This window comes from Phodopus roborovskii, unplaced genomic scaffold (assembly GCF_943737965.1).
Source record: "Phodopus roborovskii unplaced genomic scaffold, PHOROB, whole genome shotgun sequence".
NCBI lineage: Eukaryota > Metazoa > Chordata > Mammalia > Rodentia > Cricetidae > Phodopus > Phodopus roborovskii.
The window spans coordinates 46,668,627-46,695,240 of record NW_026126480.1 but is presented as its reverse complement, the minus strand read 5'-3'; the positions used below and the strand labels follow the sequence as shown (position 1 = coordinate 46,695,240).

General features: G+C 47.4%; 2 protein-coding genes across 3 annotated transcripts in view; one reads left to right on the top strand and one right to left on the bottom strand.

The window, feature by feature from the left end:
• Positions 1-3,018, bottom strand: part of Ppp2r2d (protein phosphatase 2 regulatory subunit Bdelta) — a 33,572-nt gene extending 30,554 nt beyond the window's left edge. Inside the window, exons 1-2 of the mRNA XM_051193242.1 lie at positions 2,866-3,018; positions 2,691-2,783 (exon numbers count right to left, since the gene is read on the bottom strand). Coding sequence (XP_051049199.1) covers positions 2,691-2,783; positions 2,866-2,872 — 100 coding nt within the window. The 5' untranslated portion in view covers positions 2,873-3,018. The remainder of the gene's footprint in view (positions 1-2,690; positions 2,784-2,865) is intronic.
• Positions 3,019-3,043: 25 nt separating this feature from the next.
• LOC127228483 (MAPK-interacting and spindle-stabilizing protein-like) lies at positions 3,044-14,331 on the top strand. 2 transcript variants are annotated; one of them, XM_051193244.1, is made up of 2 exons: positions 3,044-3,187; positions 13,097-14,331. In XM_051193244.1, the coding sequence occupies exon 2, from the start codon at positions 13,185-13,187 to the stop codon at positions 14,226-14,228; it is 1,044 nt and encodes a 347-aa protein (XP_051049201.1). In that variant the 5' UTR covers positions 3,044-3,187; positions 13,097-13,184; the 3' UTR covers positions 14,229-14,331. The 2 variants fall into 2 exon arrangements, with proteins under 2 accessions (XP_051049201.1, XP_051049200.1); XM_051193243.1 differs by lacking the exon at positions 3,044-3,187 and adding an exon at positions 3,218-3,419.
• Positions 14,332-26,614: the final 12,283 nt, after the last annotated feature.

The following is a 26,614-nucleotide window of genomic DNA, read 5'->3' as shown; positions in this document are numbered from 1 at the left end:
TGGACAGGACTGGGATAGTGATTCTTGTTGCTACAACAAGTCCAAGTTGCCAATGACTACCTTTGCCTTTTCACACCATCATTGATAAATCAAACAATACCACCACTCTGACAAAAATGATGAAATTATGAATGATGGATTAAGAAATATATGGGTTAATAGAAAACTATGAACACATACAATTAAAAAGAAAAATACAGGTAATTACTACAATATTATACATACATACAAAAGACTTGCAAACTAAAAAAAAAAATACAAAAAGGCGGGCAGAGGTGGTGCAGGCAGATCTCTGAGTTCAAGGTCAGCCTGGTCTACAGAGATCAAGGAAAGCTAGGGATACACAGAGAAACCCTGTCTAGAAAAACAAAATCTAAAAAACAACACAAAAAGTCCTAATCAGTCCAAACAAAATATTTCTATCAAGATTTCTAAAGGAAAGAAAGCCATTTTCCAAAGTATGAAGTCGGTTTAAATTCATTTATCAATAAAAACCAAACCAAACCCCACAAAAACCAGAAGTTAATACCGACTCACCTTCCTACCACCATTATTACCACAGCTACAATAAATCACAGGAGTAAGGCTGACCTGTCACCTACTTGGCACATGCAAAATGAAGCACAGTAATGCATTTTATGCCAATACAGAAGAAACAAAATCAATAAACTACTACTTCACATAAAAGTCATCTGGCTTCAATCTCAAACCATGTACCTCTGTAACTTTTGGAGGGCAGTTTCATGGGTCAAGATGACTTGGTCTGGTCTTGTTGTCTGAGACCATAGGCCTACAGATGTTCTCAAGGTTTATGAGTCAAGCCAGACACTGGCAGGAAGAATCAGGGTGATGAGAGAAAAAGAAGCTGGACAGGACATCAGGGGAGAGGCTGCTGCTGGTGGCAAGGAAAGTGGGTAGGGTGAACAGACTTTTAAAAGTGAAAGGTTCAGATGGCTGAACAAGTTTGTAATGACTGATATAAAATGCTAATGCTCAAGTATCTAAGAATTCCACAATCCTTAAGCTCTCTTAGTTCCCTGTCTACTAACCTACACATTTAAAGCTCTGATAGGGAAAGACAAAGCAATAGACAGTGCCTTGAAGTTCAAGAACAAAGTCTTAAGCTGGGCATTGTGGTGTGTGCTCAAGAATTCAAGGCCAGAGCCAGGAGTGGTGGGGCACACCTTTAATCCAGCATTTATGTAGCCCACACCTTAAATTCCAGGCAGAGACAGTAAGATCTCTGAGTTTGAGGACAGCCTGGTCTGTACAGAGAAGCTCATCTTAAAAAACAAAAACAGGAAAACCAAACCAACCAACCAACCAACCCACCCGAATTCAAGGCCAGCCTCAGCTACACAGGGAGTTTAAGGCTAATCTGGGCTATATGAAACCCTGCCACAAACAAACAAACAAACAAACAAATCTTAAGGACTAAGTGGGAAGGGGGTTGTAAGATGACTCAGCAGGTAAAGTCACCTGTTGTTAAATATGAATGACTGGAGTCCAATGCCCTGCGACTCAATGGTAAAAAGAATCAACTCCCACAAATTGTCCTTTAATCTCGACCTGTGCAGGGTCATGTACACACCCACACATTCAAACACACACACACACACACACACACAATATAAATAAATATAAAATACCAGCACTGGGGCAATTCAAGATCTGGGCTACAACACCAAGAACTTTTCTCAACCAACCAACTCCAAACAAAACAAAACAAAAATCTAAGAAGGAAGTCTGGGGAAGTGACTTTAAAAGAGCAGTGGAGGAAGAGAAAACACTTTACTGCAGAGCTTCAGGAGACCTCATGACCAAGTAGATCCCTCTTGCTCAAGACCAAGAGATGGAAGCCGAGGGCTGGCCAATATTTATCTGGCCTGAGATTGAACTGGGCAGACTGGCACACCTAGGCCCACCGGGGGAGGGAACCCCGAGCAGTGTCTCAGACTCCAGTCTCTCACTGAATGGGCCCCAGAGACCAATAACTCTGCATGGATCTCCTTTCCCCTCCTTGTACAGGTCCCGAGAAGGCCAGAGTGTATGGTCCCTTTTATATTACATGGACCCTCTACATCAGTGTCTGAGACCTGATTTTACCCCATAAGGCCTCAAGATCAACGGCCATGCTCCACTTCTCACAACACATGGACCTCATCTCACTCACCCTATAGTACCAACTCCTACCTAACTCAATCCCAGGGCCATAGCCAGAGACCTGTGTCTACAGCTCCCAGCTCTGTCTCCCTACAAGCTCTGGGGCCTGCATTCAAGACAGCTGTACAGCCTAGACTCTCCAGAGACCTGTGGCCACGGGCCTACCTTACCGGGCATGGTTCGATCTGTCTCCCGCCTTACCTCCTCAGACTCCCCACTGCCTTCCGAGATTGGCCTCCACGGCCATCTGCCCACTGACCCTCGAGACCTGCGCCCATGGCCATCTCCCCACAGCCTCCCGAGGCTAGCGTCCACTGCCGTGTCCCCGACAGAGCCCAGAGACGGGCCTCCGCCGCAGTCTCTCCCCACGCAGGCGGCTCCCACCAGCCGCCCCTCTCTCTCTTCAGCCGCTGGCCGGCCGAGGGTCTCCCAAGACAGCGCCGGCCAGGCGGGCAAAGGCGGCCGCATCCTGGCCGGTGGCTGAGCATGACCTTGCGCCCGGGGCTCCGGGGTCGGTCGGGCCTCACCTTCCGCCACGTCCTCGTCGACAGCGCCCTTCACCTGCGAGAAGCACCACTGGAAGTCGTTGCCGCCTGCCGGGCAGCCGCCTCCTCCGGCTCCTGCAACAGAGCGCGCCGTCAGGCCGGCCCCGCCCCGTCCCACCACCGTCCGTCCACCCGCCCGCTCGCGCACGGCCCTCACCTGCCATGGCGCGGGCGGGACGCGCCCAGCCGAGCGCGGCCGACCGAGGCGCTCCGAGCGCTCAGCCCCGGCCGCCGCCGCCGCCGCCGCCGCCGCTCCCGCCGCCGCCGGGGAGGGAATTTTTTCCCTTTTCAAAATGGCGCCCAATGCCCGTCGCCCCGCTGGATGACGTCATCCCCCTCCGCCTCCTCCGACGGCCAGTGCCGCGGGGGCTGCCGGGGGCGCACTGTGCGCAGACTGCGTCTGCGCGAGCAGTCTCGAGGTTGGACTCGCGTAGCCGCTGAGGGCCGTGGGAAGAGTGTCTTGGAGTAGTCCCCAGCAGGTACAGGCAGCCTTCTCGAATCGAGTTAAGGTCTAGGACGTGACGCTCCCTGCGTCTTTAGGGCTTCAGACTTGCTTCTGCGGCCTGCTGGACTCGCTGCTGGTAGATCCGGACCCTTCCTACAGCTGAGTCAACGTGAGCGCGGAACCTCCGTGAATCTGCTTATAGAGAGCGCTCCGCCGTGGGCAGGCGGGGCCTCTGAGCCCCCCAGCATCAGGAGCCCAGCACCTGAGTGCGTAATTTTGCCCATCTCCCACGCTCTCTTGCCCCAGTATCTTTCTTAGCTTCTGCGCACCGTTAGCATCAGAGTACTATTTCAGAGGTTCCTTGATCTTTCAGTATAGCCCCAGGGAGCCATTGTCGACTTTTGCTTCATTTGTGGGTGTGTGTTTTTCTAGCATAAAGAGGGATTATTCGCCGGTGGGCTTGACGTATTCGCATTTAGCTTTCATAGATACTGTGAAATTGGCATTGAGCTTATTGCACCACTAGAGGGCAGTTGTTCCAAACCAGAGCAGTCTCCAATCCACAAATGCTGATCTGCCTTTTAACAGGTTCCTGCCTGTTCTCAGTCTCGACTGGGATGCTGCTTGTGTAGAATTAATTCGTCTGTCCTGGTGGATCTTACTCATCAGTGGAGAAGAGACAATAAAACCATGGGGAAAGTCAAGTGGGGCAGAGAGAGGTACAGCAGAGAAGGAGAGAAAGGAAATAGGAGCAGGATAGTTGGCATCTTAAGAAAGCAATTGGAGGAGACAAGAGTGCAAGCCCTGCTAAGTCTTGGGCCACTGCTAGAAGTGGAAGCATTGCACACGCGGGTCCACCCTGACCTTTTCTTTTTTCGTTCTTTCAATTTATTCTTATGCGATTCCTAACACACACACACACACACACACACACACACACACACACTTTGGTCGGGATCTTTCCATGCAACCTGAGGCTGGCCTCCACCACACCTAGCTTCCTGATATTTACAGAGCGGCAAGAAACCAGAGAAAATGGCTCTGGAAGTCTAGTAGTAATAGTGGAGGCAAGGAGGTAGGATAGCAGGGGGAACAGGGCAGGAAGTGGACTCTGATGAGATGGCTGGCTTTGGCCATCCATGAGTTGGAGAGAGTCATGATGGAACAGTGCTTTCCATCAGCAGCACCCAGGGTTGCTTCTGAAAGAAACTGTCTGTTGGGTAAGTAGGAGGATAAAATGAGCTGCAGGTGTCTGGATGTGTGAGACTATTGGGCATTGAGGGTGTGGGAGTACCCCCCCCCCAGATTTTCAGGAGAGTTAAGAGCACATGTATATTCCTGGGAGGACATGCTAGGGAGGAGCTGACACTGGTCAGACAAAGGGACATGAAGAAGAAATGCTAAGCCTTTGGAAGGAGTACTCTGAGACTGCTTGCAGAGCTGGTGTCTAAGTTAAGTTTATTTGGACCCTGTGTGGGTCATGGGTACCTCAAGTAACACCCGTGTCGTTTTAGTATTCCATTCTGCTAAATTGTAGCTGCATGTCTAAAATATGCAATGACTAAAACGTTTCCCCCTGTCACAGATTTGTGACACTGGAATGCATCTTTATGAAGAATGGTAGACTGAATGGACAGACTCATAAGTAGCTGCCCAAATAATTAGTGACAGGCAGTGTGTATTGGGGAATGAACTCTTGAGTAAGAATCAAAGGGAGGAGAATGATCTAGGAGGAAAGGGGAGGGTGAGCATCAGCAGGAGGAGGAGATAGCCACCACCGCCACCCCTGTTGCTACCAACCTGACAGTGCAGTAGGGAAGAATTGGGTATCATTCAGCTTTGACGCTGGTACACACAGCTTTTGCACATTCTATCTGAGGCCTCTGGAAAGCAGGCTCTTGCTGTTCTGTGCATCCCTCCCCAGCTCTAGCTCTGTCATGAATGCAGAACTGTGATAATGAACAGAGACTTAGCAGACAGTCTGTGAATGTCACACCTCAGAACCTCAGCTTCCTCGCCTTTTAAGTGGACTGTCCTTACACAGCTCTCAGAGCTCCCTCTGCATAGTTGCGCTGTGACCATTGCTGTAGTCACCAATCACTAGATATTCAAGAATGGACTTTAATGCTGAACTAGCTTCTGTGGCTTGTTTTGAAGTACTGGGTCACAATTTGACCTCTGTGTTGCCACTGTCTATGGGGCTGGAATCCTTACAGTGACTTTAGATGGGTTTGACTTTGATCATTGCATTTTCTTTTTAAAAAGGCAGGTTAATTAAAATTTTTTCATTGTTTTGTTTGTTTGAGATAGGGACTTACCATCTATCCTTGGTAATCCTGGAACTCTACAGACCAGGTTGGCCTCAAACTCAGAGACTCCCCTGCTTTTTCCTCTAGAGTGTTGGGATTAAAGGATGTATCACTGTCCTAGTCAGGGTTACTATTGCTATGATGAAACAGCAACATGACCAAAAGCAAGTTGGGGTGGGAGTTACTTAATTTCCAAATGATAGTCCATCACTGAAGGCAGTCAGGGCAGGAACCTGGAAGCAGGAGCTGATACAGAGGCCATGGAGGGGAGCTGCTTACTGACTTGCTCCTCATGGCTGCTCAACCTGCTTCCTTATAGAACCCAGGACCACCAGTGCAGAGGTGGCCCCACCTATAATGGGCTGAACCCTTCCCCGTCAATCACTAATTAAGAAAATGCCCAAAAGGCTTGTCTACATGACATTTTCTCAGTTGAGGTTCCCTCATTTCAGATGACTTACTGTGTGTCAAGTTGACATAAAATGAGCCAGCACAGGCAAAATTTAATTCTTTTAAATTTATGCATGTCTATGCTAAGGCTAGAAGAGGGTGTTGAATACTCTAGTGTTGGAGTTACAAGAAGTTGTGAACTGCCTGGCATGGGTGCTAGGAACTAAACTTAGGACCTATGGAAGAGCAGCAAGTGCTCTTTACCACCCAGCTATCTTCAACCTCATCATTTCCTACTGCTTGCCTTAATATGGAGTAGGATAGTGCCTGCCTTTGTTCCCCACCTCTACTCCATCCCCACTTCCTTTCGTGTATCTATTGTCCTCCTCTCTTAAGTGTGTGGTCCTGTCCTCATGAGAAGTTCTGTGGGTCATTCCTTAGGGACTTTAAGTTACTGTGCTGTAGACCCTGCCTTTTCTGGTCTTAAGGTCTCCATAGCAACTGTAAGTAATTAATGAAACAAATACTGTGTCTGTTGAGTGAGACTGATTGAGTCTCTGTGCTCAGGAGCTCTAAGTCATTCAGGAGCAAGTCATCTTTGGGCCATATCTGTCTGCTGTGTAAGGAGGAGGGGCAGGAGGAAGTCCATGGGAGCTCAACAAAGGGGATCTGGGCTTTAGCCAGAAAGGTGGGTGCTGAGGCTATTGGGGAAGCATCAGTGACCTTGATGGGTGATAGGGGTTGAGGAAGGAATTAGAGGATAGAGATGACTCATGTGTCTATCTGCCCTAGGCATGGAGTGTTCAGTGGCTTTGAAGTGGGAGTGGAGTAGGTGTCATTCAGATGAGACTGTCTCCATTGGGGAACAACGTGGAGACAAAAGGAACTGGCTCTACCCATAAATGCAGGGGAGCACCCTCCAAGAGGCTTCTGCTGCAGGAAATGAGGCCTCAGGAGAAGCTATGGTTTGTTCTGGTGATTGCTCACCCTGTATCCTCCTCAAGCATTTCTGTACAATAAGTTCAAGGAGCCTGAGAACCCTGAACATAGAAGAGGATGTCCAGGCCTCTTTGTGCAGTACACTTGTTTTGTACCTGGTGAAGCACCAGGGCTGCTGCTGCCTTGGGCTGTGGCACAGACCTTGAGCCCCCTTACACTGGATAGTCAAGTAGCCAGTGCATGTCAGCCTGAAGGCTTATGGTTAACAAGAGTCTCCAGTTTCTTAAAGAGCACTGTTTCCAAAGCTCTTTGATAACCCTGTTAACAGGAATTCAGTGGGAGTAGAACCATCAGTCATGGCCTAACCTCAGCTAAGGCTGTAGAAACTTGGTTGACTCATGTAGCTGTATGCCAGCACTAACTTCAGTCTAAGCTACCATTCTGGTTCAGACTTTGGAGCTCCTTGGGACTGAACAGGAACCTGGGGGAGAGGGCAGGTGAGCATAGAGAAGCCCTGGGGATAGGGAGGAGCAGGAGTCCTGGGACAATTATACTCTGGTGGAGTTGCTAGCTCAGTTGCCAGCCTCCATGTCTGGAATTCCCGAGATTGCTTTGGCCAGATTCCAGCCACACTTCTGGAATCTCTAAGGTGTCACCCAAGGTATAAGAAGCAGGTGCACTACCTAATAATATGTACCCAGGAGATTTGGAAGATGTTCCTGGTGTCTGTGCATGTATATCATTGGCAAGTCAGAGGCCACTGAAGAGCTTAGAGTATGAATCAGGCACTTAATGCTAACCTCTCCCCACACCCTGGACCATAGCATCTTGCTAAGGAATGGAGACTCAGCACAAAGTTCTTGACTTTTGGGATGCACAAGTCCTGGTGTCAGAAGAAAGCCCTTGCCTCCCCACTTGTGCATTAGCTCAGGAACTCCCAATCAGGAAAATGATGTTAACCCTTCGGCTGCCCTCCATTTGCTGTTCCTCCCATTTCTGAAGGGGAGGCAGAGATAGAGCAGAGGGCTGAAACCTACTGTCCTTGCTGACAGTGTAGAGTGCAGTTTAGTTTGTTCATCCTGAGTTGATACACAGATACTCAGGCATGTCTGTGTTCCACATTTTGGAGCAACACAGCAGGCCCTAAATTAAGAGCAGAGCACACACTTCATTGAATTAATGCACAGCAGGTCTCTGAGAGGTTGGCCTAGAGGCTTGGGAAAACTTTTCCTCTAAATGTGATGGATACCTATGCATTTTCTTCTTTTTAATTTTTAAAACATTGTCAGCCATTTTATGTTTTTTTTTTTTAATTTTGAATCACATATTTTGAAGTGAGAGAAAAATACTTGCTCATTTTAAGTGCTTTTCTGAAAAAATAATTCACAGATGGGGATAACTTCATTTCAAAAATAAAAATACAACTTCCCAATATTCTACAATATGGCTTTGTTCTCTACATTATAAAATCAAGGCAGCTTGAGTGCAGTGCAGAGCCCAATGGCAGCAGAAGGCTTGGAACTGAAGGCACAGACCCAGTTCAGCAATTTGCAATTTTTCTTCACTGGGAACCTATTTGAACTTAAATTATGCACAATAAATGTCAAATCTTCCCCCATTTATCTTAGTAACTTAGGAATCCTGTATATTGGGAAAAGCTCTTTGTACATCAAAGCCCCTTAACAATGCAAGTTGTCTCATCTTCTCGTGGGAGGAACTGTCAGCTTGATTGATGTGATCTGGGGAGTGAGGGCTGCTCTGAGGAGAGCCCCAGTGCACAGGCTTCTCTTCTGCCTCAGCTCTGATTGCTTGCTCTGTGGAAAGCCCTTTTAGGGCAGCCTCTTCATATTAGCACCTGCTATCTACCCCATGAGTCACCTTTCGAATCATGCCACCATCAGGAGCAGAACCCACACCAAGCCTAGTGACAGTCTCCTGTCTGTCATTAACAAGGAAGGGTCAGGTATGCAACAATGTATTCTTCAAAACTTAACCCGATGGTGGCCTCATGTTCTAAGCTAACATAGTGGGTGTCCAGGAGCTTGGTCTTGTGAACTTGACAGTATTTCCTGGGACTTACCCTAATATGAATATTCCAGCTGCAGCATCATTCCCTACCACCACACTCCCATTCAGGAGTCACCCTAGTGGCCAGCACCAGGAGCCCAACAAGGTCAGGAGTTGAAGCTTCTGCTCCACCAGATTGGAAGACTCACTTCTCCTTTCTTGTTTGTCTCATGTGGACCAGTCTGACCTTGGACTCTAGTCCAGGATGATGTTGAATTTCTGACTCTTCCTGCCTTTTGTCTCTCCAGTGCCGAAATTACAGGTGTGTACCACCACACAGGTATATGCTGACATACAAGTGTGTGCCACCAATGACTTTCTAGCTTCTCTGAACTAGTTTCTTCATTGGCAATAGTTAGGAGGAACAGTTCCTAATCTAACATAAGGAGTTAGGAGGGCACCAAGGAAGTACACTGAAATTCTATGTAAACCTTATTAGTAGCCTCAGTGAGCGATAGTTTAGTTATTGAGCTTCAGAGAGGTGGGAATCATTTATAGGTCTTAGTACATACATACATAAATACATACCCACCCACCCATAGAAATACCAGATGCCTGATTTAACCCTTTTTGGAGGACCTTTCCTTAGCTGGTGTTTTCCTCATCAGGGAGTTGCTGCCCTCTGCTGGTTGTGAGAGGGGAATCAGCTCAGTGCTCACCTTGGAAGTCCTGGAAGAGACCAAGGTAATGGATAGGGAGGTGATTGGAATCCTGTTTTCACAAAAGCATCCTGGAAGCAGAAATCCCTTCAGATCAGAAGCTGAGCCCTACCCCTACAAGCTGTTGGGATCTTTACACTTTAGCAAACCCACTGTAAGATCCTGGATAGAAACTTTTCATCAGCCTTATGAATGGGTGGTGAGGTCATTAGGATGCATCTAAGCTATAGACATGTCCTGTCCCTGACCTTTGGCTTTAACCTTCACCTGCTGCCAGAGATGGGGGCGTGGGAGGAAGAGAAAGGGAGAGCAGGAAAGAGAGAAGTGAGTGGAAGCAGGGTAGGTAGGATGTGTGTGTACGCGCATACGTGCGTGTGTTCGTGTATACACAAATTTGCATTCCTTGACAGGACCTAGCCCAGTCACCCTCACAAAGCAGAACGGGTATCTGCCATTTGGGGTTCTGGGGAAAATGCCCCGGCTGCCTCTGAGGCATGGCTGATTGTTCTTTGTCTAGTCCACGGATGAGACTTTTGGGGTCAGGTCTTCACAGGAGACCCAGCTGACCTTCAGCCAGGCATTTTGTTTGTGACTGTGGAGTTTTGATAAACATGACCCATGTCCTGGGAAAAACATATCCCATGTAGTCACTGCAGTTTATTACTATTTTGATGTAGAAATCATGTCTCAACTTAGAGGAGAAGGCATAGTGTCCCCTCTACCATGTGAAGCAGGAAACTTAGGCTGACCAAGGCTCTTGGTCTGAGTGTCTGAGCACATGGCTTACTCTCAGGTCTGAGATGCCCCATTCTCTGGGAGGAAGCCAACCCTACAGGTTCTTTTGGGAGACAGAACTCATATGGCAGCTTCTGCCCAAGCTTCTCTCTGAGCTGGAATTTCTGGTGGCTGTCCCTTTAGTGATCCCGTCTCTCCTCAGCCCTTCTGTCAACCATCTGCAGGAATTACATTAACCCAGTTTCAAGCTGGTTGATGGTGGCACATGCCTTTAATCCCAGCACTTTGGAGGCAAATCTCTGAGTTCAAGGCCAGCCTGGTCTACAGAGTGAGTTCTAGGGTAGCCCAGGTTACACAGAGAAACCCTGTCTTGAAAAACCAAACCAAAACAAGTGAAACTTACCATGATTCCTCAGGAAATGTGAGAGCCCCTCTAAACCTTATCTAGATGCTGAAGCTAGCCAGAGGGCTTTAGGCCCCCTTATGTCTCCTTGTGATCTGATAGGCCCTTTCTCCTTAGGCTTTCCTGTGCTGACTGTCAAGGCTGATGCATCTATACTTCCATTCCCTGAATTGTGAATGAGGCCTCACTGGTGTATGAAGTTTTTGGATATAATCAAGCTGAGGCTTCTTTGTTTGTTTGTTTGTTTGTTTGTTTTTTCAAGTCAAGGTTTCTCTGTATTGTTTTGGAACATATCCTGGAACTAGCTCTGTAGACAAGGCTGGCCTTGAACTCACAGAGATCTGCCTGCCTCTGCCTCCAGAGTGCTGGAATTAAAGGTGGACACAATCAACACCCAGCTAGCTGAGAGGCTTTAAAAAATTATTTATTTATTATGTGCATAGGTATGTTGTTTGTGTTATGTCTTGTGTATCACGTATGTGTCTAGTGCTTGTAGAGGCTAGAAATAGCAATGGATTCCCGGGACTGGAAGTACAGATGGCTGTGAGCCACCATGCTGGGAACTGAACCCTAGTCTTCTGGAAGAGCAGTCAGGGTTCAGTTAACTGCTGACCCATCTCTCCAGTCTCAAGTTGAGGGTCTTGAGATGATGACATGGTTTTCTGGAGCCCCAGATACTGTACAATAGGGGCAAAGGGAGAGAAACAGGAGCAGATGAGATGGAGACTGAGTGGGGGGCGGTAAGGGAGGGGAGTCGCACAGCAGTGATGTACTCTAGTTGTCTCTGTGACTTGAAGGCAGAAGTAAGGACCTTAGAATGTCTGGAAGGAGCCCAGCCAAGTCCACAGTGAGGCTAGATGTAAACTTCTGGTATCCTTAGCTGAGGGAGAGTACACTTCTGTTGCTGAAAGTCATGAAGTTTGTGGCAATTTATTACAATAGCTGGATGAACCAGTATACCAAATCATCCCTCTTTCTCTGGGCTCCTCTGTGTTTTTTTGACACTAGCACTTTACCAGGGGTGTATTTTATGTAAGTTTTGAGATTACAATATAAGTTATAACATTTCCCTTCCCTTTCCACCCTCAAATCCTCCCATGTTCCCCTCCCCACTCTCCTTTAAGTTTATGACTTCCTTTTTAACTGTTATTGCATGTATGTATATGGCTAAACATATATTCCTAAATACAACCTGTTCAGTCTGTGTAATGCCACCTGTATGTTTTCAGGGCTGACCATTTGGCACTGGACAACCAATTGGTATGTCCTTCCCCAGGGAAGACAAACTCTCCCACTCCCAGCTTTCCTCAGTGGCCTGTAGTTCTTTGTGTAGGGTGCAGGCTTTGTGGGCTTTTCCTTGTCCACTGTTGTGTGTCTGTTGGGGCTGTCCTTGTTCAGTTCATGTTTGCCTTTAGGTCTATAATGCATTTGAGCTATTTTTTTGAGAGGAGGCCGTCTTTGTCTCAGTTGTTTGTTTTTGGGTTGTGAAATCTGGGGTTTCAGCATCTTTTGTGGAATAGACACTTTCTTTGTACCATTGTTATGTCTTAACTCCTTTGTCAAGATCTGTTGATATTTGTGTGGGTCTATTTCTAGACTATCTATTCCATCCCATTGTTTTTATTTATTTATTTACTTATTTCAAGTATAATGCTGCCTTGCCTTTTGTCACTATATGACCTTATTTTAAGTTGGAGAGTGTCAATTTTGTTTTGATGATTCTGGAATTCTGATGTTAATTCTCTTGGTGCTTGTGCACTGGTGTAGGGCTTATACCCGGGGGTGGGGTGGGGGGTGGGGGGAGGGCTTTTCTGTGGTGACTCTGTCCTGCAGCTTGGCTATGATCACTTATATCTCTAGGAGTATTTTGGTTGTTGTCCAACTCATTGGAGTTTTCCTTATAGGCAATCAGATAATTGGAAAAGAGACTTTTGTTTCCTTTGCTCATCTACCTACATTTCTTTCCATTTCTGTATCCTTTCCTCTCCCATTAGCTGGGTCACCTCTATGATACTGAGTAGGAGTGGTGACATGGGCAACCCAACTTTGTACTTCCTGATCACAAGTGAAAATAATCTACTTTCTCATCATTAAGAAAGAAGTCAACTTTAGCTTTTTGTAAATGTTCTTAATTTGGGGGAATTTCACTCTACTAGAATTTTACTAAGTTACTATAAAACTATCCCTTCTTTTAAAATCAGTCTATAAGAGTGTTTTCTAGAATCAGCAGTAGAGATGTTTCTAGAACCATCTCTCTCCACACTGCTGCTCTGTAGATGCTGTTCTTGCCCTCATTCCCTACATGTTGGCCTCTCAGTCCTCAGCCATCCAGTCTCCACTACTTGAGTCTTTCCTATGCCTTTTCTTCAATTTGGAAAAGTGTCCAGACCACTAAAGGTTCAAAAAGGGTTCTAATCAACCAGTTGTTTTGTTTTGTTTAGGGCAAAATTTCCTTTATGAAGCAGATTTAAGCAGGCAACTTGCTCAGGCCGGTTCTCCATTGCCTGTCTCTTTGGACTCATCACCGCTATGCGTCATGCCTCAGGCTCAGATCCTACCTGGAAAATGCCAGATGAATTTTTGTTGGCATATGTGCTACCTGAACAGTCCCCTGCCAGAACCTTTGCTGTGAGAAATCCAAAAGTTGGCCAAGCTCCTCAAGGCTGGCCAGGCTCCAACCCCCGGCGTAACCTAAGTGCTCCACCTGCTGTGCTACCTGGACTCTCCCCAAGTACAGCACCCTCCACTTTGCGTTTTGGACCAGCACCAACAGGATTGTATCCCTCCATCCCTCTGACTGGGCCATCACCAGGATCCCCAGCACCTTTTCTTCCTTCTGAACTGTCATGTCCCCAACCCAGTGGTCCTTATCCAGCCTCTGCTGTACGAGGCCCTGGTCCGATAGGGACATATGCTACACCAAATATGCCTCTTCCAGAGTTACCTAGGCCATATGGTGCACCCACAGATCCAGCTGCTGCTGCTACTTTAGGTACACGGGGACCCATATCTTCTGGACCTTGGGCACCAGGAACTGGGGGGCAGCATCCTAATGTGCCATATCAATCCCCAGGGCCACATCCCACTGTTCCTCCTCCAGTGTCAGGAGTACCGCCTATTCCATGGGGCACTGTGCCACCGGGAGCCTGGGGACCACCAGCACCATATCCTGCCCCCACAGGAGCATATCCCATGCCAGGACCTCATCCTACTCCGAATAATCCTTACCAAGTGACTTCAGGATCTTCTGGTACTCCACCAATACCTGGTGACCCACATAAAGAGGATGAAGTCCCAGGGGGCTCCCGTCCTGATACATCCAACCCGGAGAGCACCCCGGAGACCACTGGACAAGCGAAGCAACTGAAGGTAGATGACAAACCCATCAAGAGGAGACGTTCCAAAAAGAAGAGTAAGCCGGTAACTTGGGGAGACATCAAAACGTTAACTCATGAAGCTGAGACCTTGGGGAAACAACAAGGACACAATACTGCTGACCCCAAAATGATGCTGTTATGTTTAATGACGATACTACATGTTAATTCTCAGCGTGGGAATGCAGAATCCAAATGACTCTTGTCAGTGGGAATAAGTGGCACACCTGTAATAAACAGCATGATGTTGGTTTGTCAAAAAAAGAAAAAACAAAAATAAAAAAACCCATCACCATCAGTCAGTTTTTGTTCTGGGCTTTGTCCAACTTTGTGGGCTTGGTTGTTAATGGGGTACCTTCAAGGGACAGCTAGGTCCTCAAGTTTCACCAGCATACTAGCCAGCATCAAGTTCTGGCCTTCTCTAGATGCAGAAGACACAGAAGCAGTCACAGCTGAAGGCTTCCCAGTAGCCCTAGCTCACCATTAGGGTCTGCCCCCCATCCTTCCAGATCTGCCCCCATCCTTCCTGATCTGCCCCTATCCTTCCAGATCAGTGATCAGGGCTGCAACACTTCCAGGGTTTGTGGTGAAGACCAGGCCTAAACCACTGAGCATTGTGGCACACCATGAATGAAGCTTTCCCTGAAGCTTAGCACTGCCTCATTGGTGGTGTGTGTGTGGGGGGGTCAGTCTTTCTAAGACCCTGGACCTTCCAGTTAAATATTCCTCTGCCTTCACCAACTTTCCTTGGTTGGGGTGGCAGGGTTGCCTCAGACAGGCTCCCCTTTCAGATGCCACGTGCATGTTCTGGAAGGCGTGTGCTGCTGCAGGTGTTCATATGCATGGCTTTTTAGGAGGAAAATACAGAACATGGCAGGGAAGAAATTCACCACAGGGTGGTGCTCTTGTGTCTCATTTTAAGGGGATTTCCCACCCCCACCCCCAAGTTAACAATTTTTTTTTTTTTAACTAATTTGTCTACAAAATGAACAGGAGGAGGTCTGAAGTGAGATTCAGCACTGCTGGGATTCCTTGGGACTTTGGGGCTTGTCTCCCTTTGCCTCCTTACCAGAGCCATTTTCCCTCTTTAACATCCATTGTTTCAGGTATAAGTCATTTGGCTGTCCCCTGGTGGAAAAAAGGAAACAAGATGCTCACTGGATCGGTTGGATGCTGAGACTATCTGCGGAGCTGGGGAAAGAGCACACAGGTCTGCACTGGGAATCGAACTGGGAACCCTGAGCACCGAGCTACACTGCCAGTCCCCACTGCTGTGGCCTCTAAGGAAATGCTACAATATTCTGTCTGGGTTCCATTTTTAAAGAGGAATCTGGTCTCCTCTAGAGGTCCTAGGTAGACAGCAATGTGCCATTAGTGAGTTTTCCAAAAGACTTTATAACAAAAGGTTTAGAAGTTTTCTTTAACTTTGGTGCTAGAGAATCTGTCTGTTAAGAGGAAAGGCTATGGGAAGAGGGCCTGGGAAGCTCACAATACCCACGGCTGTAACTTGTTACAGGGGATCCAATGCGTCTAGCTTCCATAGCCGTCAGGACTCATGTACATGTTCACACACAGAGACTTGCACATATACACACAACTATAAATAATTAACATTAAGAAAGGAAGCTATTAGCTAGGGCTGTAGCTAAGTTACTAGAGTGCCTGTTTAGCATGCTGTGAGGTCCTTAGTTTGATCTCTACATCACATAAACAGGGCATGATGCTGCACATCTGTAATCCCAGCACTCAGAGGTAGAAACAGGAGGATCAGTAGTTCAAAGCTATCCTTGATGCTTAGTGAATTTGAGGGCCTTGGATTACACCAGATTGTGTCTCAAACTAAGCAGATTTACCAGATTTCAGGAGCAATGGATATACTTGATAGAATTATAGGTATGGCCTAGGGTCTTTTGAGCACCTCCATAGTTCTCAGGGCAGAGTTGCAGGTGCAGGACTGGATCCTTCATTATAACCAAAACCGCAAATGAGTCCTGAGGTCCTGGGTCATCTTGCAGCCTAAGATAGCACCAGATGACCAATTCAAGGGCGAGGCCACAGTGGGCAAGCACTATCTAGATTGTAACACCTAAGAGAGACACTGAAGGTACATTCAGGAAGATCCAAAACAAGGGACATCTTCCTCTTGGGTGAGGTCGTGGGGACCCTCTGTTCTCACCTATAGGATTGGGTTGTGCCTTGGGTCTCCCTACCCTAGCACTGAGCCTAGCCCAAGCACCTGGTCCTTAGCCTTTGCCTGGTCTTTGGGTTCCTGGGTTTTCCCCATGCTTTTGGCCTCTAGGAAGTCCTGCTAGTGATAACAGGCTTCTTACCTTTGTGGTCTGAGGTTGAGTGTTTCCAGGCCTGGAGCAACCTCCTACTTCAAAGTGGGCATTGGGCTATAGACAAGGAGATAGCCTGGCTGCTGCATACTATGCCAGCTGTTGGTACAGAATGGTTCCAGTCCTTTAGGACACACATCTCAGTGTTGTCAGGGACTTGGGCTAGATGGTGCTTAGAGCAACTAGGAGCAAAGTCATTGCTCAGATCCTACACCCCTAGTCTCATACGGCCTGCCTGCCACACCACATGTAGCACCATCATTTGCTCAGGAATTGGTTTGTTGCGAGGGAGCCTTGTGTGAGGGATCCTTGGGGAACCTGAACACATCAGGGACCATGGAGACCCTAGCCTCTCAAAGACTGGCCAGTGGCACTGACTGCTTGGAAAAGCCACAGATAATCTGTCCCTCAGGGCAGCCGGACCAACGTGGGTTAGTTCCACATAGTCTTGAGTAAGAATGAATGTCCTATTCTTAAGCCCAGAACAAAAAAGCCCCAGGCCACCTTTTCTTATGGCCCTTTAGCACCTGGTCACTCTGAGTGGGCTTCTTTCTCTTGGTTGTACACTGATTTGTTTAGATTTCTTTCCGGCATGCTTCTGGGGATCCTCTACACCCACAGGCAGGCCAACTGTCCACTAATGTGCCCTCATTCTACTGCCCAGCAGTGAAGCTGAAGTCCCCATGTCTCTCCAGGACTACAAATGTCGAAGAACTTAGGAGCAGACCTTTTGGGAATCTTGGGCCAGAGGCTGTCCTGGGAACTGAGTCAGGTCACCTGAGTTACCCCTGGGTAGATGTGGTCTGTGAACAGTTGAAAAGCCTGTAGCTAGAAACAGGGAGTGTTCATGGTGTGGCCATACAAGACCCTCTCCCCGGGTGCTTTACAGTCTGAGCAGCCTTCCTGTGACAGCAACTATTTTAAGGAACACAAGGCTATAACTCATTAAATTCCACCAGCCCTCTAGATTATTTGACATTTTAAATATGCAGACTTCAAATGGCTTTCTGGACATTTCTATCCCCACATCTGAAGATTCACATCTCTTTAACTCGGAGCTCATTTTGTGTTGAATGTTGCAACACTTGTCATTTCAAACTAATGTATTAGAGTCAGGGGAGAATAATTTACTTGGAAAATCTAGCCTCCATAAATAAAATAAATAACAATACATAAGCAATTTGAGTACATTTACAGAATACCAAAGTGGAATGTCAGCCTAGAGTTGTGCATGCTCTTATTTCACTATTAGTTGACAACACAGGACTCATGCTGACCTGTTCTGGAGGTAAAGGATTTCTAGAGGCCCCCATCCCTCCCCGTAGCTCTTGGGCCATGTAGTTGATGGCAGAGGTGTTTGCCTCTGATTTTAGGGATGGATAAGAGAGCCAGTAGAGGAGTGGAAGCTTCCTGGGCTGTATTAGTGGCACCTCTAAGGCTGTTGTGAAAAAGTTGCCACGAGAAAATTTGTACTTGGCTTTACCTCCCTCTGCTGGGCAGAGCTTAGTCTTGTCTCTCAAGAGTGGATGCTCTCTGTTCTGTTGTCTCAGAAACATTTAATGCCCTGGAGAAAAATGATGAGCTTCTCAGGACACTGATTTTATCCCACAAGAACTTGCTCACATACTGTTTTATGTATTAAAATCAAGGAGGTAGCGTGGTAGCTTGTACCATTATCCTAACATTTGGGAGGCTGAAGCAGCAGGGTAGTGAATTCAAGGCCAGCCTGAGCTACAGTCAAGAGACTGTTTCAAAATAAACAAAACGGAACAAAGACCCCAGCAATCAGTGATGTAATTAAGGACTATGTTAGATATTACAAACTACTGACATTTACAAAGAACTAAGCTATTTTCCTGTGAATGTCAACTGCAGGCTGCACCCCCATGCCTGTTAAAGTGTGTCCATTTGTCCCCCTATCCAGGAGCTCCACAGCCGTGGCCTGTATCAAGCATGTGGTGTCATCTTCTGTGTTCCCCTTCACCCCCTGACACCCCCATCCTCTCAGGCAAGTCCCTCAGAGTTGGAGAGCCTCACCAGGTGAGAGTGGGACCTACCCCTGAGCAGACCTGTGCCTGGTATTCCTTTCCCCCAGCCTGGAGCCAGCCACTCTGGCTTATGTAGTTTTCCTTTGGTGTTGGAGATTGAACCTTGGGTCAGCTTTTGTAGTGAAGGGGAATCTTCCAGGGTTTCTCAAGTGCTAGATTAGCACTCTTCCACTGAGCTACCACCACAGGGACCTGACTCTGACTTTTGTGCTATGTTGGGGCTGAAACCCAGGGTCTTGTACATGCTAATTGCTTTTGGTTACTTTTCTCATTGCTATGATAAAATGCCCAAACAAACTTGAGGAGGGCAGGCTTCCTTCCTTCCTTCCTTCCTTCCTTCCTTCCTTCCTTCCTTCCTTCCTTCCTTCCTTCCTTCCTTCCTTCCTACTCAGTTTGGGTGTGTAGTTCACCATGGCAGAGAAGGCATGGCAGCAGAAATGAGGCAGCACTGTTGTCAGGGAGAGGAGAGAAAAGTGCTGTTGCTCAGATTCCTTTCTGCCCCTCTTCCTGCTCCTGCTGCTCCTGCTGCTCCTCCTGCTCCGGCTGCTCCTCTTCCTGCTCCTGCTGCTCCTGCTGCTCCTCTTCCTGCTCCTGCTGCTCCTGCTGCTCCTGCTGCTCCTCTTCCTGCTCCTCCTGCTCCTGTTGCTCCTGCTGCTCCTCTTCCTGCTCCTCCTGCTCCTGCTGCTCCTCCTGCTCTGGCTGCTCCTCTTCCTGCTCCTGCTGCTCCTGCTGCTCCCGCTGCTCCTCTTCCTGCTCCTCCTGCTCCTGCTGCTCCTCCTGCTCTGGCTGCTCCTCTTCCTGCTCCTGCTGCTCCTCCTGCTCCCGCTGCTCCTCTTCCTGCTCCTCCTGCTCCCGCTGCCCCTCCTCCTTACCCTCTTGAGACAGGGTCTCACTATGTAGCCAGGCCTGGAGCTAGCTCTGTAGACCAGGCTTGTTTCAAACTCACAGAGGTCCGCCTGTCTCAGCCTCCCAAGTGTGAGGATTAAAGGTGTATGCCACTATGCCTCGACTAGCTTTCTGTTTATTCAGCCTGGGACCCCAGCCCATGGGATATGATGGTGCAACCCACATTTAGGATGGGTTTTGCCATTCAGTCACACATCTCTGGAAACACCCTTACATACATACCTTGGACTGTGTTTCCTAGGTAATTCTACATCCAGTCAAGTTGACAATGAAGGTTAACTGGCACACTAGTCAAGTTCTCTACCACTGGGCTACTTAGCCAGTATCCAAGTATGGCCTCTCTCTCCCTCCCTCCCTCCCTCTGTGTGCATGAACTTTTGAACTTGATATATGCCTATGTATGCATCTGTGCATAAGTACCTGACCATTTGTATGTGTACATATAGAGGTCAGAGGTTCATGTTGATTACTTTCATTTATTACTCTTTGCCTTTTTTTTTTTTTTTTAAAGATAGTATTGCTCACTGAACCCAGACAGAGCTCAACATTTTAGCTATATTAGACAGCAAGCTCCAGGGGTCCTGTCTCTGTCTGTCCTGCACTGTGGTTATAGATGTAAGTCACCATACCCAGCTTTAACATGGGTGCTGGGGATCCGAACACAGGTCCTCATGCTTGCAAAGCAAGCACTTTATCTATTAAGAAATCTCCCTGGCCCCTCAACTTTGGCTTTTTGACATTTGCATTAAAGATGTGGCAGGCCAAGTGTGTTAGACCTTTGGTCTGGGAGTCCATTTGGATTTTATCTCAAGGCACATTTCTACCATATTAGATGGAAGAGAAGGGTAAAATGGTTGAGAATGAGTTGAGCTTCCCAAAGTGCTTGCAGGACGTGTCCAGAGCTGCTTGGTTCCCATGGAGCTTATCTATACAAGCACCTGCCAGGGGCTTTTATTTATTGTTATTGTGTGTAAGGTGGCATTTGTATGTGTGGTGTATGTACACATGTATGTGTGTGTATGGCTGTGCCTTGCAACTGTGTGCACATGCCTGAAGATGCCAGAGAAAGGATGTCAGGTGTCCTGCTTTGTCATTCTCTGCCTTATTCTTTTGACTGAAGCCTAGGCTGGCTGTTAGTAAGCCCCAGCTATCTCCTGTTTCTGTCGCCTACCCCCCAAAGTGCTGGGGTTGCAGGCTGCACACCTGGATGTGCTCAGTCTTTTGCATGGTCCCTGGGGTCCACACTGGGGTCCACACTCAGGGCTTCATTTTGTGCAGTGAGCTTTCTTACCTGTGGAACCATCTCACCAGCTCTTGTCATTAAAAATGCTGCTTCTTGGTTTAGTGTGGCGGCATGTGACTGTCATTCTAGCACTCTGGAAGCAGGTATAGGAGGAATATTCAAGGCATTCAAGGTCACCTTTGGCTACAGAGCAAATCCAAGGCTAGCCTGGGCATACATGAGGCACCTCACCCCACCCTCCACACATACACACAAAAGGGGTTTCTCATCTGAATTTGAGGTGTAAGTAAGGAAGAGACACCATGGACTAGGGAACTAGGAAGCTCCTAGAAACTTCTGCCAAATGCATTTTGGTGGCTGCTCCTGCCTTCTTGTGTTCCTTCTTTTCAGGGAATGGCTTCTTGTTTGTCACTATGCTAATTTTAGGCAGCATTAACATGTTCATCAGTTCTGACTTTTAAAATATTTAAGTTCACAGCAGTTCAGTTTTCCCCCTTAAATGGACTAAGAACCAGTGTTGATTTATTCAGCCTACTCAACATAATTGTGAGGTAATGTCTTAAATGCAGCTTATTAACACTTTGAATAGGGTTCAAGAAAAGAAACTTTCAGCTGAGATAAAATCCTGGCATAATAATAAAAGCAATTATGGAGGCTTTAGGAGGCGAAAGGTCAATGCTAGACCTTATTTGGATGGGACTGGAGGTTTAATCACTAAACAGGGATTTATGTCACCTGAGATTACTCACCAGGAGAACAATAGTGCTCTTCTCTCTAACCAGCCTTATGAACTTGTCTTTCACTTTCCCGGGAGACCAGCATGGCAGAGACCCAATTTGCTGCTTCCAAGTGGGTACAACTCAGAAGCCTGCCCCTGAGCAGGAAGGTGACCCTTCTCTGTTGCGACTCCTCAGTGCCCTGAGGAGACTTGAACTCACCTCTTCTCCAGATGACCTTGAGCCACAGGCTGGGAGCTAGAGGGCCCCATGAAGGAACTGCATGCCGGGAGAGTTGTGTGTGCAGCTCAGCGTGTGCTGCTAGCTGAACACAGCTGTTGAGGACTTTAAGACTTTGGAGACTGGGTTAAACACACTATTTTTTTTTTTTTTTAGCTGTAATTTGTTTGAATAGAAATGAAGTGGCCATATATAGCCAGGGGTTACTACTGGAATATGCAGTTCTAATGGGAGGCTTGGAGTGGACCTCTTTTTAAAGAACTCCAAGAAACCTCCAGAGCATCTGATCTTGTTTCTCCTCCCAAGGAAGACCCAGGTTACCACTGTGCATGCTGGGAAAATCTGTTGCCCTAAAGGACTACAGAAAGGCTAGTATTTGAATGGCAGCCATCTCTGTCATGGCAAGTCCACCCTTTGACCATCCCTGTCTTTGATTCCTCTAAAGAAGAAGCTTCCTGTTATCTCCACTGATGTATATTCAATATCCTATTTGATTATTTTGGTTAGCAATGTTCCCAACAAGTACTTTTGCTGAGACTTGGTGACCAGCAGATGGCACTGTTGAAAAGCAATTGCCTCAGGAGGGTGTTGATTTCATCAGGGATAAACACACTGAGTTGAACACACTGATTTCAGAGCTGGATCATTAGGAGGTTGGGCCTGGCTGGAGGAAGAAATTTGCTGAGGGTTGCCTTTGAAGGCTGTACCTTGCTTGCTTGTCCTTGGTCCTTTTTGTTCTCTGATTTCTCTTTCCTGGCCACTATAAGGATCTGTCTGACCACAGCCCAGAAACAATGGAGCCAAGTGACTGCGGATTGAACATTCTGAAACTGAGTCCAGACAATTTTTTCTTTCTTTAAGTCATTTACTTAAGGTATTTTATCACAGCAACAAAAGCCTGACCAACACACCAATCTCTGGTGACTCATGACCCCATTTGTTCTTAGCTTTTTGAGAAGTCTGGAGCCATCTCTTTCCAGGTCCTTGAAGCAACATGGCATGTATTGGTGAGGGCAGGACTCCTGGGCCTTAGTGGCATTGGGTGGCTTTTAAAAGCAAAGGTTGTAGTTGAGGAGAATCACTTTCTTTGGCACTCAGCATTGTGTCTTCCAGCTTCATTCAACACATCAGAATTTCATTCCTTTTTAGGGCTGCCTACACTACATTGCATGAATAGGGCAGGGTATATACAGTTGTGTATAGGCCTGAGTGTTGGTGTCACCCCGAGACCTGATCCCTAGTATACTGGTATTGAGAGATTGAACCTTCAGGAAGCAGCTAGACCACAAGGACCAAGGCCTTGCAAAAGTGGTTTGTGCCCTTGCAAAAAAGGTCCCTTCCATTGTTTGAAGCTAATTTGTATCTTCCACCATGGGAAGACAGAGTGGGAAAATGCTGCCCGTGAAGCAGGCAGCAGACCCACTGGATGTTGAATGTGTTGGTAGCTTCACCTTGGACATCTCAGCCTCCACAGCTGTTGTTTATAAGCTACATATTTTATGGCATTTTGTTATGGCAGTCTGACCAGATCAAAGCAACACGTTCTTTATCTATTCACCTGTTACCTGCTGATGGGTACTTGGGCTGTGAATGACAGTGTTGTGAAGAAGGGTTGCAAATATGTGGTTCAATTTATTTTTAATTCTTTTTTTTTCCTTCAGAATTGGGGATTTGAACCAAGGGCCACATTCAAGTCAAGCAAGTGCTCTAACGACTGTGTAACACCCCTAGTCCTACTTTCAGTTCTTTGGGGTGTCTAGCCAGAAGTAGAATTTCTGGATCATAAAGTTTTCAATGTGTGTGTGTGTGTGTGTGTGTGTGTGTGTGTGTGTGTGTGTGTGCGCATATGCATATGTGTACGTCCTCACACGTGATGTGTAGAGGCCAGGAACTGACACCAGACATCATCCTCTATTGCACTCCACCTTATTTTGAGGCAAGGTCTCTCACTAATTGGCTAGACTGGCTGGCCCTCAATCCTCAGGGATCCTTCTGTCTTCAGTCCCTGAACTGAGACCACACATATGTGCCATGATTAACATTTTGTGTGGGTGCTAGGGATTTGAACTCAGGTTCTTTTTTTTTCTTCAGTATTTAATACACTTTTATTTTCTGATGTAGATAAAAATGTCCATTTTATAATAACTCCTCTTGCCCGGAACTCCATCTCCTCAGATGGCAAACTGTCATAATGCTTGCACAGAAAACACTTTAACTACTAAGCCACCTCCCAAGCCCTGTTTTTAATTTTCTGAAGGGTTGTGTTGTTTTTCATACTGGCCAAACTATTTTTTTAGTTTCCTAGCAATATACAATGTTTCCCTTTCTCTTCATCTTCACCCATACTTTCAATTTCCCACCTTTTGGCCATGGCCATCTGACAGTGGTTTTGATTGGCGTTTCTCTGGAGGTTGGTGGTCTGGGATGTCTTTCATGTACTCATTCACCATTTGTGAATGAGTACAGACTTCTTTGACAAATGATATGCTCAAGTCCTTTGCCTGTATCTGAATTGGATTGTTGGTTATTTACAAGTACTGTATTTGTAAATAATTTGTATTTGTACCTGCAAGAAACAACTTCTCCTCCTCCTCCTCCTCCTCCTTCTGTATTGCTTTGGAATCTGTCCTGGAACTTACTCTGTAGGCCAGGCTGGCCTTTGAACTTACAGAGATCTGCCTGCCTCTGCCTCCTGAGTGCTGGGATTAAAGGCATGCACCCACCACTGCCAGGCTAGAGCTGGAATTTCTAATTTAGGCCAGGAAACACTCAAAGAAGCCAGATCAGGGACTATGATGGGTGACTCATTAAACACTAGTTGGACAACCAGCTAAGGGCTAAAGGGGAGGCAGGGTCATAGGCAGACCCCAGAACAAGGCTTCATGGCTATCAGTGGGGAGCACCTCAAACTTCAAGATGAGAACTCGATTGAAGGAATGGGTTTGTTAATGTCCTTTTACTATGGGAAGATCAAATCCCAACCTAATTATTTATAGAAGTGCAGTTTCCTCCCCCATGAAAGCTGCAAGCTTTAAAAAATTGGCATGAGAGGCATCTGCCTGAAGATAGACCAAAGGTGATTAGTGACATCTGCCAGGTCAGCCAGTACCCATAGCAACAGACACATCCAAAGATGGGGTGCCTCAAGTTGGTGGTGTCATGAAGGTGGGTAACACCTAAAATGAGTGATCCCTGGTCATTATTTAATCAGGGGAGAGACTAGGGAGCTAACACCAGCTCCACGAATAGGATTTAATGAGGGGAGAAAAGGGCAAGAATTAGTGCAGAGGTCAGCATAAGACATGGAATGGCCTGGAATTCCTAATGAGCCCTGGTGCCCAGATCTGCTCTGCTCAGGAGTGAGTACTTGGCAATTAGAGAACACAGGTTGGTAACTTGGCAAGGAATAACAACCCCAGCATTTATTTAGTTATTGACCATTAACAAAACCTTTGCATGCACTCGCTTGGTTCCTTGCCAAACCTTTACATGGGGACCCTTGGCCTGAAGCCCAGGGGCTGAGTGGTCAGACCTTGGTAACCCCTCAGCATATCATCTCCAGCTCCTATGGCCTTGAGGAGCTTCATGCTGTCACAAATAAGATGAATGGCACTTGCTCTAGGCCACCTTCTGAGAGAGATGGCCGTTTCCCAGGTCATCCTCCTTCTTCTCAGCACACTGAGGGTAAATGGTTAGAGTCCACTGGCAGTGCCTAGTTGTCTCTTTCATATATCAATAGGGTCTGGCGATTGGAAAGGGCTCAGCTGGCCACAGAGCTTCCCTCAGGCGGGGGTGGGACAGCAATGTCACTCCTCTCTTCAGCCACAATGAACTGACTAGCAGTTAGATGCTGCAGTCTGCCCTGAGTACCACCCCAGCAGAGCTCAGTGTTTGTGTCTTTCCAGCTGGAGCATGCCTACTGACAGGAACATAGGAAGGCTCACACTCACAGCTTTCCAGAAGCTACCAGCCCCAGAAGGCCCTCGAGTGGCAGGCAGAGCCCCCAGAAACCCGGGCAGCTACAGGCAAGCCCTCTGATGTGATCCTTTCCCAAGCATGGGTTAAGAAGCCCGCCACTGTGGGGCTGTGCACCTCCAGCTTGTTTGGCTTAAGATGACTGTCCAGCATTGAGTGGGTACTAGTCTGGGATGCAGAGTGACCTGTGTGGCAACAACATCCATGGACACAGTTCCTGCACTTCTGGGGATGAAGTAGCTGCACAACAAAGTGACAGGGGAGGTAGGGACATTCAGAGATTTGAGAAAATGAGAAAGGGAGAGGGTTCTCAGGTTGGCCAGCAGGGAAACTTTCTTCCCTGACTATGGTGGTTATTCTTGTGGGTGGGGTGTGGGGAGGATTCACCAACTGGCCAATTTACAAATTCACTCTATTCTCCACTTCCATCCATTCCCTGCTTATGGGGAGGCAAGGTGAGGGGTGTGTGTGTGTGTGTGTGTGTGTGTGTGTGTTTGGGTGGGGTGCTGGTGAGGCTGCACCACCCCAGCGTCTCCCCCATCTGCCTCAGCCCTGGGGGAAGGCACATTGCATGGTGCTTGGTGCTCAAGCTCCTGGGGCTTTGCAAGGGTCCAGCATGGGCAAGGGGACTGGCCTGGCCTGACCCTGGTGGGACATCTGGAATCTCTGAGGAAGAGTTAGTTCCCCAGGGGCTGGCCAGCTCCACTGAGGGAGGTGGGAGGAGCAGGACTGTTTGCTCTAATGACAACAGGGGGCAGTGTCCCAAAGCAGATCGCAGGCTGCTCTGAGACAATCTAGAGTAGCTAGGCCAGGAAGAGAAAAGCAGTTTCAATTTGCTATCTGCTGAAGATCAAAGATGGTTGTCCCTGTGTTGCCTGACAAGGGTCCTGTGGCTCTCCTGGGCTCTGTGAAAATCTGAGGTGGGGACAGGACCCAGGGACTCCTGGGGTGTCGGGGACAGTGAACTTCAGGCCTGTTTCAGGACACCCTCAGTGCTGGTAAAGCCCAGTGCTTTCTGCCCTCAGTGGGGGAGGGACAGTTATGTTTTTGTGAATTTTAAGTTTTTGAGACAGGTCTTTTGTAGCCCGGGATGAATATCTGATCCTCCTGCTCCTTCT